The sequence below is a fragment of the Bos grunniens genome, chromosome 15 (assembly GCF_055505025.1).
Source record: "Bos grunniens cultivar Pamir isolate PY7600 chromosome 15, Bosgru_T2T1.0, whole genome shotgun sequence".
In the NCBI taxonomy this organism is placed as follows: domain Eukaryota; kingdom Metazoa; phylum Chordata; class Mammalia; order Artiodactyla; family Bovidae; genus Bos; species Bos grunniens.
In genome coordinates, this window is record NC_141179.1 from 34,704,918 (window position 1) to 34,718,856 (window position 13,939).

Below are 13,939 nucleotides of genomic sequence, written 5' to 3' on the forward strand. Positions count from 1 at the left end.
ACTGGAAAAACCATAGCTTTGACTAGACTTTTGTCTGATCTCTGCATCTGCCTTTTTAACCCACTGCTGTTGATCTGAATCATGTAGATACTAACACTGTTGAGCTATGCAGAGCTCTTTCAGAAGAAAGGTGAAATCTCTGCATTTCATAGTGGAAGAAGCAAAGTCTCCAGAAAGTATGATTTGTCCAGAGTCACATAGTGAATAGAGAAGGTAAGACCAGGGTGTGGGCAGCTTGGCCTCACTAGCCCTTTTGTTGCCTATCTTAATGGAGGATGGGACAGTCAGTGCAAAGATACTTACTGATACTTCTGTTGTACCCAGTACTCCTACGTGTTGGAGGGACATGAAAGAAGTCGCCTACAAGCTTAGGGATATAAAACTAACAGCATGAACAACAAAAGCTACAATTAAATTCTATATTCTGTACTACAGTTATAAGCTCAGAGGTGGGGGACATAACCAGCCTCCTTGTACCTTTATTCTATCATTTTTTTTCAACCATGTACAAGAGGACATATACCTATTTTTGGCTTTTGCAGATGAAGAAAATGAGTCTGAGAAGAGGGTAGCTGGGCAACCAACAGTCACAGAGCCAGAAAGCAGCAAAACATAGCTCTGAATGCAGACTGGACCCCAGAGTCTGAGATCTTTTTCTAGAGTAACAGAAGGGGAGGTAGGTAGGTGGTCAGCATTTCAGAAAAAGCCGGACTTGACCAGACAAGTGCAGGCGGGTAGAACTGGGGCAGTGCTTGCGGCCCAGGGCATTGCCAGCACACCTTTCTTTGGCACTGAAATTCCTCTAGGTAAATGAGGTGGGGGCCAGACAGTGCAAACCTAGGTGCTTCCTAGACACTGTGAGGCTGCTGTTCTCTCGACAGGTTGCAGGTATAAACAATCCCGGAAGGACCTTTCTTGATGAGCTGATAGGGCTTGGCAGTCCCAGAATGAGACTTTTTGCCAACAGATGCCCAACAAGTATTGAGTCTGGTGAGGACACAGGTGGCATCGATGGATCATAATTATTACTCACCTTCAGCATGTTATCCTGTGCAGCTGCAGCAGGCAAACCAAACTCTGCCCTTTAGGGACACCTGAAGAATGAGAATGCATAAACCAGTCCTTTGCTACTCAAAAGTGTGGTCCATGAAATAGCAACATGGACATCACCTGGGAGTTTGTTATAACAGTCGACTCTTGGGCCCTCCCCTAGACTTAGTACATCAAAATCTGTGGTTTAAGAAGATCCTTAAAGTTTGAGAAACAGTGAGCTGTCACCATTGCTTTTGATGTTTGTTTTGGTCCAGATTTTGGATCCTTTTGCTCCTCCCCTCAAAAAATACTGGTGGTACTCTGAATTCTGACAGTCATCCTTGGGGTTTTATGGGATTTCAAGTCAGGTGGTCTGGATTCCCAGCTCAGCCTTTGTTGCCATGGGACCTCCCACCTTTCCAGGGCTCAGCATCCTTTTGTTAGCTGTGATCCTAACAAAGCCTTTGTAGGTGATTCTTGTGGAAATCAAATGAATTAATGTGAATGAAAGTGCTTTGTAAGTCATAAATGACTTTCACAGTATTCCATTAAAGTCATTTTGAATAGAATACCTCTCATCCGAAAGAATATTCATCTGGACTGTTTCTGTACCAGTGCTGCATTCCGGTGAATGTTGTTTTGTCACTCAATTGTGTCCAGCTCTTCGTGACCCTATGGACTGTAGGCCACCAGGCTCCTCTGTCCACGGAATTCTCCAGGCAAGAATACTAGAGTGGGTTTCTTCTCTGCGGGATCTTCTCAACCCAGGGATTGAACCCATATCTCCTGCATTGGCAGACGGATTCTTCACCACTGAGCCACCAGGGAAGCCCCATTCCAGTGAATGGACAGGAGAAAAAAAATTTTTTTTTCTTGGAGGTGCCGCTTAGAGTTTGAGATGACCATGCTTTGTCGTGGATGTAATTGTTTTACTTGTTAAGGCTCTGACCCACAGGTATCACGGCCTGCTGCCTTGGAAGTCCGGGGTAGGCTTCCCTGAAGAGTCCCGGTCATTTTCTGTGGTCTCCAGTGCCGCCGCTTTCCCTTCCTCTGTTCCCAAGGCTCAGGCAATAAGCGCAGCTGTCATCCTTTGAAAGATGCAAGGCTCTATTTTGAGCCAGGCACTTGTGTTTTGATTTAGTATCACCTCCTTGATACAGGTTGACCTAATAGGCAACACCTGGGAAATAATTGGTGGCAGCAAAGGGAGCAGAATCTCTCGGGAGCATCATCTGGTGTTTTGTCAGATTGGGGGATGGAGAGGAAATAACGGCGCTCGCCGCCCCAGCGGCTCGGTCCTCCAGGGCGGCATGAATAATTGAGAGCGAGCAAGCTGACTGCACCGAAGAGTTGCTTATGTAAAGCGGCAGGCGGCGGCGGCGGCGGGGTGTGCGCGCGCGTGTCTGCGTGCGTGTGTGCGAGTGTGTCCGCGCGCCGGAGGGGTGCGTGGCTGAGTGTGTCTGTGCGCTGTGCGCGTGCGTGCAGGATCCGGGAACAGCTGTCTTGGGAGGGAGTCCGAGGGAGAGAGAGAAAAGGAGTGAGGGCTGGGAGAGAGGGGCTCGGCGGTGTTCTGGTTCGACTGCAAGACCACGCCAAATACCGGCCGCAGGGGAGGGAGGGGGGTAGAAATTGACGGGGAGTCATGCTTACCATTCCAGAGCGGTTGGCAACAGCAGAGAAAGGAAGCTCCCCCAGCTTGTGAGCGCCCTGCCCCCCGCCGTTAGCCACAGGGCCGTGGGATGGTCATGGAGGTGCGTGCCCTCCGGCGCCCCCAGGGCCCCCGCTCCCCGCCCCCGCCCCCCACTGCCCAGTGCATGAATGAATGAGCTCTGCACTGTGCTCCACTACCTTCCCAATGGCTGCCAGGTTAGTGCTCACTCTTGCTGACGCTTGTGTGTGCGTGTTATGTATGTGTCAGTCCATCTTTGTTTCCTCCGCGCATTTTTTTTTTTTTGGAAGGGGGGCCTATGCCCAGGGGTCGGATGGGGGCCCCGGGGGCTGGAGCAAGGGCCTGTCTCTCTGGCTGCCGAACTGTTTCCAGCTGGCGCAGGCCACCGGAACCGCCGAGAACACAGACCTTTCCAGGCACAGTAAATCCGGAGTCCATGTTGTTTGCTTCTGTTCTGTGTTGGGGGGATCCAAAAGCAGCTGGGGTGACATCATGCTACAGAGATGCCTCATTCTTTTTCCTCCCTGGCTCTTTTCTCTCCCCCTTCCTCACCTTCCTCAGGGCAGCACTGCCTGAGCTGAGCCGTAGAGCCGGGAGGGGTGGGCCCAGGGCGGCTGGAGGGAGGGGTGGGGTTCAGGCTGATGGAGTCCCCTTGGCCATAGAGACTTATTCAAGGGCCTGTAACTTGGAGAAAAAAGGGCAGAGGATTGCATTCTGGGGCGACCAGGCCGGAGCTTCTGGGGGAGGTGTGGACAGGCCATGTGCTCCTCCAGGTCTCCACCCACTGACTTAACTCTGGGGTGCCCCTGGTGGGGGAGAGGTGACCAGAGCAGAGGTGAGGCCACCTTCTCACAGACAGATCCTGCTTCTTTGATGGATGGCTCTGGCTAACGGGAGGAGAGGATGAGAGGGCAAGTTGATAGCTCCAGTCTCAGGGAAATAAAGGGATTTGTTTATTCTTTGGCTTAGCCGGCATTTGGCTCAGAGATTTGCCATGTGTTTTCAGAAAATAGATACCCAGTGGCTGGGCCTTACTCCCCCACACCTCCTTGCATTGTTAGTTATTTGCTTGATTTAGGCAAGTGGAGGGTGGGGGAGGATTTGAAGCTCTGTCTCCTCGGAGACTCAGCCCGGCGCTCAGCCAGGGCTGGGGGGAAGGGATCTTCGCTTCTTTACCTTCTGTGACACTTCGCAGCAAACTGCTTCTGTGGACACCCCCTGGCTCCTCCGCTTCCCACCTCCCTCTCCCGGCTAGCCTGGAGGTGGGCATGCCTTCCTCCTTTGCCTTGGATAGCACTCTGTGGGTTGGAGAAGTTTAGGACCCGGGTGGAAGGAGCTGGCCTTGAAGGAAGGGGGGAGAAAGGGGTGTTTCAGGGAGCTGCCGTGGCAGGAGTATGTCAGTGTTGAGGCCATGGATGGTGGTACCCCACTGGGAGAGAATGAAGGAGTGGGAGCTTCTGTCATCCTACCTGGGAGAAAAGCTCCTCCCGTTCTTTGGCCCTACGAATGTTCTGTGCAGGCAAGAGCCAACTTGCAGCCTCTTTCCTCAGCCTTGGAGTTGTCAAGCACAGGTGCCTTATTGGTGGGTCACAGACACACCCTCCTCCCCAGCTTGACAGAGGAGAGGCAGACGCACCACACTGATCTTTCAAGGTCACACACTATTCGGCCAGGGGTTGCCAGCTGTATCTATAAGACGCAGAGCATAGATACTTTAGGCATTGTGACCCAGGCCGTCTCCGTTGCGATGACTCAACACTACTTTGTACAGCAGAAGCAGCCACAGACATAGAAGGACAAACGCACATGGCTGTATTCCCAATAAAACCTCATTTATGGACTCTGAAATTTCCATTTCATACAATTTTCACACATCACAAGATAGGCTTTTTTTCCCCCAACCGTTTAAAGATGTTAAGAACCATTTTTAGCTCGTGGGTCACACAAAATGGGTGGTGGGCTGGATTTGGCCCTTGGGTCATAATTTGCTGACCTGTGAATTAGTCCTGATTAGAATGGCCTGATGATCACCTGAGACCTCCCTGAGAAAGTGTGAAAGACGTGAGCGGCCTTCACCTTGCTCATGTTTGCACACACACACACCCTTCTATATGGTGACAGACAGAGGGCTGAATGAATTCACTTTTCCTAGTGACCTCAGATGGAAGCTCACTGTTCTGCTCTTGGCCAGCCAGGTAAAACCTCAGCTTTTCTGCAAGTCAGGCAGTTAGGGTCCAAGGAGCAAGTGTTTGGACTGGAAGGAGGAAAACATTTGCACTTGAGAGCATTGCTGTGGTTCCGTATCTGTCCTGGAGATGCTCATATAAAGGTTCAGAATTGGAATATAACCTGAGTTGGGCTGAGAGCTGAGTGGATTCTTCATCATTCCACCAGAACTTGAGTTTGTCCAGGAGGGGGAAGGAATGGTGGGCTTGGGGAGTATCTCTTGTAGGGATACAAGCGTACTTTGTGCATCCAGGCACTCTCTGTAGCCCCAAGGCTGTAGCCAGAGATATGTAAGACACCAGTGACTAATTCTAGATTCCTCTGATTCAGAAGATGACTCCAAAAATATATGTTTGCAGTCTCATTTCCAGAGCACATGGAGTGATGGTTCTGCTCTATTCTGAGCTCATCAGAAAACTTATTTGCTGTTCTACAACCATGTCTGGGCTCCATAGTTAAAGGGGGATTGAGGAACTGGAATTCATTTAGAGGAGAGTGAACCCCTTGGCTGAGGGGTAGGCTGGAGAGACTAGCAAGTCTGAAGGAGAAAAGGCTGAGGGAGCACAAAAGCCACTTTAAAAGTGCATTTGGAAGAGAAATGTGATTTATTCTACACCTGCCAAGGGGGCAGATATGTGGGACCTTTGGTGGGAAGCCACAGGAAACAGATTGAGCTTAAAATAAGAACAGTTGTCCAAAGGTGAAATGAGTTACATCATCAGTTAATTCTCTCCCTGTCACTTGAGGTAGACTGTAAACAAAGATTAGGTGGAAATGTAGGAGAAATGATTTTAAACTTCTAAAAATAGGTTTGAGGCCTTAGATGCATTCCATCCAAGGAGGGAGAATAGGAACAGAGGTGGTGCTGTAGTTAATGAACCGACCTCAAGTCTGGGAAAGCTGGAATAAAAGAAAATGGCGTTGAGTGCATTATAACAAGGTTTTTGTTTTTTTTTTTTTAATCACAAAGAACTTCCTGATGGTTGCAGGAGACAATGAGAAGGATCATAGAGGAAAGCCCTGGAATTTTGTACTCTGAATATATTTTATTTTAAAGAAGGCTACTGATAAGAGCGGACATTCATCCCTCAGTTTCTATGTTCTTTAAAAATTTTTTAAATTGGGATTTCTTGACAGTCCAATGATCAAGACTCTGTACTTCCACTGCCATGGCCCAGGTTTGATTCCTGGTCAAGGAGCCAAGATCTTGCAAGCCATGTGGCTCAGCCAAAAAAAAAAAAAATTTTTTTTATTAAAACTTTGTGTGCTTAAAACTTTTTATTTAAGTATAATATACACACACATATATGCAGAAAATTGCACATATCACAAGCATAGAGCTTGATAAATTTTTGCAAACTAAATACACCTGTGTAACCAGCACCAGCTCAAGATATATTTTACTTAAGATTTTTTTAATGTGGACCCTTTTTAAAGTCTTTGTTGAATCTGTTACAACATTGCTTCTGTTGTTTATGTTTTTGTTTTTGGGGCCATGAAGCCTCTGAGATCTTAGCTCCCTGAGCAGGGACCGAACCTGTGCCCCCTGCGTTGGAAGGCGAAGTCCTCATCATTGGACCACCAGGCAAGACCCAGGATACAAAGCTATTGTGAACATCTGGGAAGCCCCTCCCACTCCCCTTCTGAATATATTTATATGAGGGTACAGCCTCTCTGGGTGACATAGATGTCTGCCAGCAAATGGACAGATTGGCTGAGCCTCCTACAGACTTCTTGGTTCTAAAATTTCTATGATCTTACTTGCTTCAGTCTTTTTAGTCGTATCCGACTCTTTGCAACCCTATGGACTCCAGCCCGCCAGGCTCCTCTGTCCACGGGATTCTCCAAGCAAGAATACTAGAGTGGGTTGCCATGCCCTTCTCCAGGGGATCTTCCCAAACCTAGGGATCGAACCTGCATCTCTTGTGTCTCCTGCATTGCAGACAGGTTCTTTACCCACTAAGCCACTTGGGAAGCCCAACGTAATGGTTCTTCTTCAGCTCTGTTTCTGTTTGTTCTCTACCAGAAAGTGAGTCAGAACTGGGTTTGAATCCACAGGGTCTGGAGGGGTTTAGCCACTTGCTTAGCTCAGACAGCAAGGTTAGGAAGGAGCCGCAGGAGGGAAAAATATGCCAAATGCTGCTCTGTACCCCTGGGCACCTACACTTTGCACACCACCTGGACTGCCGGCCTGGTTGGGACTTTGTCCTGACAGCCAGCCCCGGCCTCTGGTCCCTCCAGTGGCGTTGCCCTGACCAGAGGGAAAGCGGGTGATGCTGAAATAACTAGGGGCCTAGACTGCCTGGTGGCTCAGATGGTAAACAATCTGCCTGCATTGTGGGAGACCTGGGTTCGATCCCTGGGTTGGGAAGATCCCCTGAAGAAGGAACTGGCAGCCCACTCCAGTGTTCTGGCCTGAAAAATCCGGTGGACAAAGGAGCCTAGCGGACTTCAGTCTACAGGACTGCAGAGAGTCGACACGACTGAGCGACTAACACACACACCCCCCAGACTGCCTGGATCCTGTTTCTGGATCCTTTGCTGGATTTAGATCTGGGTTCCTTTGAGAGAATGCTCTGCTCTCAGGAGTTCACCATGTGTCCTGTATATGCTTTTTATCACCCCCACCCCACTTCTCTGTGGGGGGCTAGGCCACATTCACATCCAATCTTCTCACAGGTTGAAGCTGAAGTGCAGAGAGGAGGGATTTGCTCCCAGATCACACACAGGGAGGGCTTCCCTGATAGCTCAGTTGATAAAGAATCCACCTGCAATGCAGGAGACCCCAGTTTGATTCCTGGGTCAGGAAGATCCACTGGAGAAAGGATAGGCTACCCACTCCAGTATTCTTGGGCTTCCCTTGTGGCTCAGCTCAGCTTGTAAAGAATCTGCCTGCAATGCAGGAGACCTGGATTCAATCCCTGGGTTGGGAAGATTCCCTGGAGAAGGGAGAGGCTATCCACTCCAATATTCTGGCCTGGAGAATTCCATGGACTATATAGTCCATGGAGTCACAAAGAGTTAGACACAACTGAGGAATCTTCACTTCACACACAGGGAAAGGAGCCAAACCAGGACTGCCTGGCTTCCTTGACAGGTGACTGGGGGAACTGTTTTGATTGACTCCATGTAGCTCCAGTACTCTTGCCTGGAAAATCCCATGGATGGAGGAGCCTGGTAGGCTGCAGACCATGGGGTCGCTAAGAGTCGGACACGACTGAGCGACTTCACTTGCACTTTTCACTTTCATGCGTTGGAGAAGGAAATGGCAACCCACTCCAGTGTTGTTGCCTGGAGAATCCCAGGGACCGCGGAGCCTGGTGGGCTGCCATCTATGGGGTCGCACAGAGTCCGACACGACTGAAGCGACTTAGCAGCAGCATGTAGCTCTTACTGCAGGGTTAGTTAATTACACGTCTGTCTCTCTCACAGGTGATAGATTCCTTAAAGAAAAAGACTGAGTCCCTCATGCCTAGAGCATTATCTGGCTTGGAGTGTGTCTCTTCAGCTGTTAATTGGATGAATGGATGGATGGATGGATGAACAGATGAAGGAACGGATGGATTCTGCACAAGCTCCTTGTAGTTTTAGTAGCAACATTTCTCTTGCAGAAGTTGGGTGTGGGGCCCTTGTGGATCAAACTTAGACGAAGCCAGAAGTTCTATTCAGTTGAATTCCCTGCCTTGTCCCAGTGGTTTGTGGTATTGAGGCTTCCGAAATATTTTGAGTGGATTGTACTTATATTTGATTGAGATTGATAGTCAAGTGTAAATGCATTAAGTTCCTCTTGTGTATTCAGTATCATGTTTAATAATGTGTATTTAATCCTGTGTATCTACAAAGAACCACAACACAGTTGGCTGTCCCGTGGGGTCCTCAGGGAGAATGTGTAAAACACGGGAGATGCATACGTAGTAGGTGTTCAGTAATTGCCGGTTTAACGACACCCAATCAGCAAAGTTAGCTTAATTTCTAAAGACTGTAAAGCTCAGAGATAGCTGGATGGAAAATGATCATCAAGAATCGTGGAGAACTAAGGACCACGGGGCTTAAAACTTTGGAGCTGTTCTAACATGTACGCAGCCACCTAGTGGGTGCTCTCTCCTTGGAAACCTGAGGTGTGGGGATTGGGTGGCTGTTGTCAGGGCCTCGAAGAGGGAGCTCCTGCATCCAGTGGGGGTTGGGATTGCATGCCCACTAAGGCCGCTTCCAGACTGCAGACTGTCATTATAGATCAGTTCAGCCAGCACTGCCTGCAAACCCGCAGGACTCTCTCCCAGACTTTAGGTTTGTCCTGCTGTGAACAGCCTCAGAAGGGAACTCGTCCGTCATCAGTAAGTGCCTGTTTCATTTCAGCATCTCCTGCTTCATGCTAAGTCTTTGTCCTCCTAGCCCTGTGGAAGTGGGGGCTAGCTAAAGGTGTGAATAGCGGCAGTTTGTGTTTTACTCCTGGTCTTTGCTTCGTGGACAGGACGGAATGTAGAAACAGGATGCAGTTCCTTAACTGGAAATTCACTCCCGACTTCTAACCCCCCTTTTCCCTCCGTAAACAGATTATAGGGACCCCTTTACTTTGGGGATGTGCTGCCTTTTTTTTTTAAGCTTCTGTCCCCCATCCTAGTAAGCTAGGTTGTGATCATCCAACAGGCAAGGAACACAGATACATGGAAAGATAAAGGGACTTTTCTCAAGGGTACACGAAACAGCACAGAATTTAAACTCAGATATGTACGCTTATGTCTAGACAAAGTGACCAGGCCAGCAAAGTCTGGAAGTGATGTCACATTTTAGTTTTCATGGATCCAGAAATCAGAATAAGAACCAATGGGCCGGTATTGTCAGAAGGCAGATCTGGGGCAAGCTTGGGAAAGAAATCTCTTAACGGAGTAGCTGAACAGTGGTTGTTGAAAGAGCTCATTCCTTTATTCATGCAATACGTATCTGTGATCCCACTGAACTAGAGGCACTGGGGAACCACACAGTAGACAAGGCCCCGGCCCCCATGGGGTGTTCAGTCCAGTGTAAGCAACTGAATGACAACAACAACAAATAAAGACAACTCCCAGTCCTGACAAGTGCCGTGGAGTGGGGAAGTGGAATGATGTGAGGACCTCCTGGAGACAGGGAGGGCACCGTAGATGCAGGGGTTCTTCAAGACAGGCTACTCTAGGGAGGGGACGTTTGAATTTTGACTTAAAGGTTGAAAAGGAATCCGAGTTCAGAACTGTAGGGGGAGAGTTCTGGGGCAGGGGTGAACTTGGTGTGTTTGAGGAACAGAAAGATCCAAGGAGGCCAGAACAGAGGGAAGGAGAAAGTGGTACAAAAGAAGTTGAGGGAGATCCCTGAGTGTGGATCCCAGGAATGGACTGCTGGCCATCAAGTCCATCCCTCCAGAAGGTGAGGCCAAGGACACAGAATGGATTTGGTGCAGCCTGTGCACCCTTTGGGCAAAACAATTCATGTCCACTGGTTCTGTCGCGTCATCAATTTTCAGAGGTTATCGTCATTTGTTCCTCTTTGAAACGTCCATAGAGATGACTGGAGCTCTGGCTTGTCCCTCAGCTCTGGCCGGACTCAAATGAACTTACTTTGTTCTTGTCGGAAGGGGGAAAGTGGGTCAGGCTGTTTTGGCATTTCAGGCATGGAGTCCTGGTTCTACTGCAGGCCCTGGTCTCCATGGAAATGAAAAATAGTGTTTGTCATGCCTGTTCCTGGATTGAATTCCAAACTCTGGGCTGAACAGAAGCTTCAGGAAAGCCAGGGAGTGGGGGAGTGGGGTGGATGGAGCCTGTGGCCACTGTGATGAGAATCTGTCCTCCTTGGCTTGTGTTGGAAAAGGCAGGCAACCTTTGCCCAGTCTCTGACCCTCTCTTCACCCATCACCTCTCTGAACCAGAAACACCAGTAAAAGGGTAACTGATACCCTTCTGCCTTTCTCCTTGGCCAAAGACTTTCCATGGACCTTGTCTTTTTGTTAATTGGTCAATTAATAAATTCATCAACAACTGAAGTCACTGCTAAGATCTTCTCCACAAGTACTTTTCCAGGCTTAAGTTAACTCCCTAATGAGAATGTATCTAGTATGTACCTGCCGTGTGCTCAGTCGTGTCCTACTCGTTGCAACCCCGTAGACTGTAGCCCGCCCGGCTCCTCTGTCCGTGGGATTTCCCAGGCAAGAATACTGAAGTGGGTTGCCATTTCCTCCTCCAGGGGACCTTCCTGATCCAGGGATCAAACCCCAATCTCCTGCATCTGCAGGTGGATCCTTTACCCCGCATCACCTGGGAAGCCTCCATCAAGTATGTACCTAGAAGGCATTAGACGGCTGGCTGCAGATGTTTTGGATGGGCTCTGCTACCTTTCATTCCTTTTGTAGGATTTTTTTTTTTTTTTAATTAACTTCGCATAGGTACTTGAACAAGATAGGGATGGAAGAATGAGTCAGTGGAAATTGTTGGCCATAAAAAGTGCCCTGAATTGTCTACACAGTAGCTACAGAGATGGGGACCCAGTGAGGGACAGTGCAGAGAGGGGGTGGGGGCTGGGCCATGTGGACCCTTTGAGCCAATATTGGGGTGACCATTGGCCACATAGTGAGTCTGGAGAATTGTCGAGCTTCCGTTTGTAAAGTGTCCCTGCCCTTGGTCTGATCTGGTAACAATCTAGTTCTGCGTTCTTGGTTCCAAATTTCAAACAGAACCTGTCCCTGAACACTGTGTCTATTTCACCCAAAGGCCCAACTTGGAAAGCCCCCAGGGCATTTCAGCAAGTTACTAGCACAGAAAAGAGGGAACGAGCTGTTCATCTCTGTCAGAATCTTGGTCTTCTGGCAGTGGAGGGAGACCCACTCTGTGTCACGGTCTGAAGTTGTACTGTATGAATTGTGGCAGGAAGGAAGAGCATTATCCTTAGCCTTGCTGAAATGTAGCATGATGCTACATTCTGGCCAGAGTGTGGTGTGCTGGAACCAGGCTGAGAGAGACCTGCTTTAGCGTAAGTTGGGAAGAGAGCTTCTATGCCATAAACAATGCGTGCTGTATATGCTGAGTCACTTCAGTTGTGTCCCATTCTGTGACCCCGTTGACTGTAGCCCACCAGGCTCTCCTTCTGTGCGTGGGATTCTCCAGGCAAGAATAAAACAGACCAGCAAAAAGTGCCAACAGCAACAAAAGGGCATCTCTTTAGAGGCTGTCTGGCCCTTCTCTTCAACCAGGTAATCACAGTGTGACACATAAGGCACCGTTGGCTTTTTCTCCCTTAAACAAGGAATTGGACCCAGTGGCAAAGTTGTTACCAGGTCTAGGTTCTAAGTGCTAGGCTCTCAAAGAGTGAGCTCTGTACATGGTCACCAGGCGGTCCTCTTAGGGGAACTGTACTACATTTTCTGTCCTTTCCAAACCCCACCCCATCTGCTATCCTAAAAAGCGTGGGGAGGGGGGAATGTCACTGAGACTTCCCCTACTGAGCACCCCGTCCGGCTTCCTGCTAACCCCTTGGTGGACAGTCACATCATCTCTCTGGACCTGTGCTTCATCCATAACAGAGAGAGGACTGGATCAGATGAGCCCTTCTGACTCTGGAACAGTCATCCCTGAGACTGTGGTTTTGTATTCATGGGTAAAGAAGGCCAAGACCAAGAGCTTCAGGACATTGTAACAAGAACTGAACAGGCCTGGGAAGTTTTTTGTTTGTTTGTTTGTTTGTTTCCTAAATGACTTGGTATTTTGCTCTCCAGGGAGGAGAGCCCAAGGGGAGCGTGGAGCCCAATTAGGATTTGTGATCTGGGCCATTTTTCTTCTTTACAAAGTTCTGATTGGGTCTGCCCTTCCCATCTTCTGTGCTGTGTGCATTTAATGGGTACAGAGCCACTATGTGACAAGCAGGAACACAGAGAGGAATCGAAAATCAACCATCTTCAGGGAATTCCCCTAAATTCTGAATTTGGATCCATTTTAGGTGGACAGATTTAATGGAGGCATTTGCAGGTAGCATGGAAATTTCATGCAAATGTTATGCAAATACACCTGTGGGCCTTCCTGTCTCAGACACTCGAACATGTGCTATAGGAAAATTCAAAGTGGAGCTGGCTAATTTGCATGGATATTTGCAGTGCTATTATAAAGAAGTGAGGAGGATTACTGATGAGACTTCCGAATTGTCATGGGGATGGGAGGTGCATGGCTGGTTAACAGAATAGTCAGCTGTTGGGAATTAGGGACAACTGGATATCAGAATCAGCTTTAACTCGATGATACTAAGGGCAGGGAGGGATGAGGTGCTTGTAGTATGGCTGTGGGCACGGGATCTCATGATTAATTATCAAGCTCCTGCACCAAAAGAAGGTGTGTTGTGTCATGTTATTGGTTAGTCATTAAGTTGTGTCTGACTCTTTGTGACTCTGTGGACTGTAGCCCACCAGGCGTCTCTGTCCATGTAATTTCCCAGGCAAGAATACTGGAAGGCATTGCCATTTCCTTTTCTGGGGGATCTTCCCAACCCAGGGATCATACCTGTATCTCCTGTATTGGCAGGCAGATTCTTTACCACTGAGCCACTAGGGAGGTCCATAGTTTTGAGAACCACACCTTCATGCCCAGTCCCAGCAACCCTGGGGTCTTCTCCATCAGCAGTTCCTCTGACAAGCTCTTCACGACCCAGATAATCACGATGGTGTGATCACTGACCTAGAGCCAGACATCCTGGAATGTGAAGTCAAGTGGGCCTTAGAAAGCATCACTACGAACAAAGCTAGTGGAGGTGATGGAATTCCAGTTGAGCTATTTCAAATCCTGAAAGATGATGCTGTGAAAGTGCTGTGCTCAATATGCCAGCAAATTTGGAAAACTCAGCAGTGGCCACAGGACTGGAAAAGGTCAGTTTTCATTCCAATCCCAAAGAAAGGCAATGCCAAAGAATGCTCAAACTACCGCACAATTGCACTCATCTCACACGCTAGTAAAATAATGCTCAAAATTCTCCAAGCCAGGCTTCAGCAATATGTGAACCGTGAAC

At 48.6% G+C, this 13,939-nt stretch overlaps 1 protein-coding gene across 13 annotated transcripts in view; it reads left to right on the plus strand.

The window, feature by feature from the left end:
- Positions 1–13,939, plus strand: part of GRAMD1B (GRAM domain containing 1B) — a 261,587-nt gene that overhangs the window by 189,127 nt on the left and 58,521 nt on the right. The window contains exons 1-2 of one of the 13 annotated variants that reach the window (XM_086339714.1): positions 2,247–2,390; positions 2,691–2,898. The exons of the other annotated variants lie outside the window; for them this stretch is intronic. Of the exons in view, the coding sequence (XP_086195840.1) occupies positions 2,855–2,898 (44 nt within the window). The 5' untranslated portion in view covers positions 2,247–2,390; positions 2,691–2,854. Of the gene's footprint in view, positions 1–2,246; positions 2,391–2,690; positions 2,899–13,939 lie in introns of those variants that run through there. 13 annotated transcript variants of the gene reach the window in all.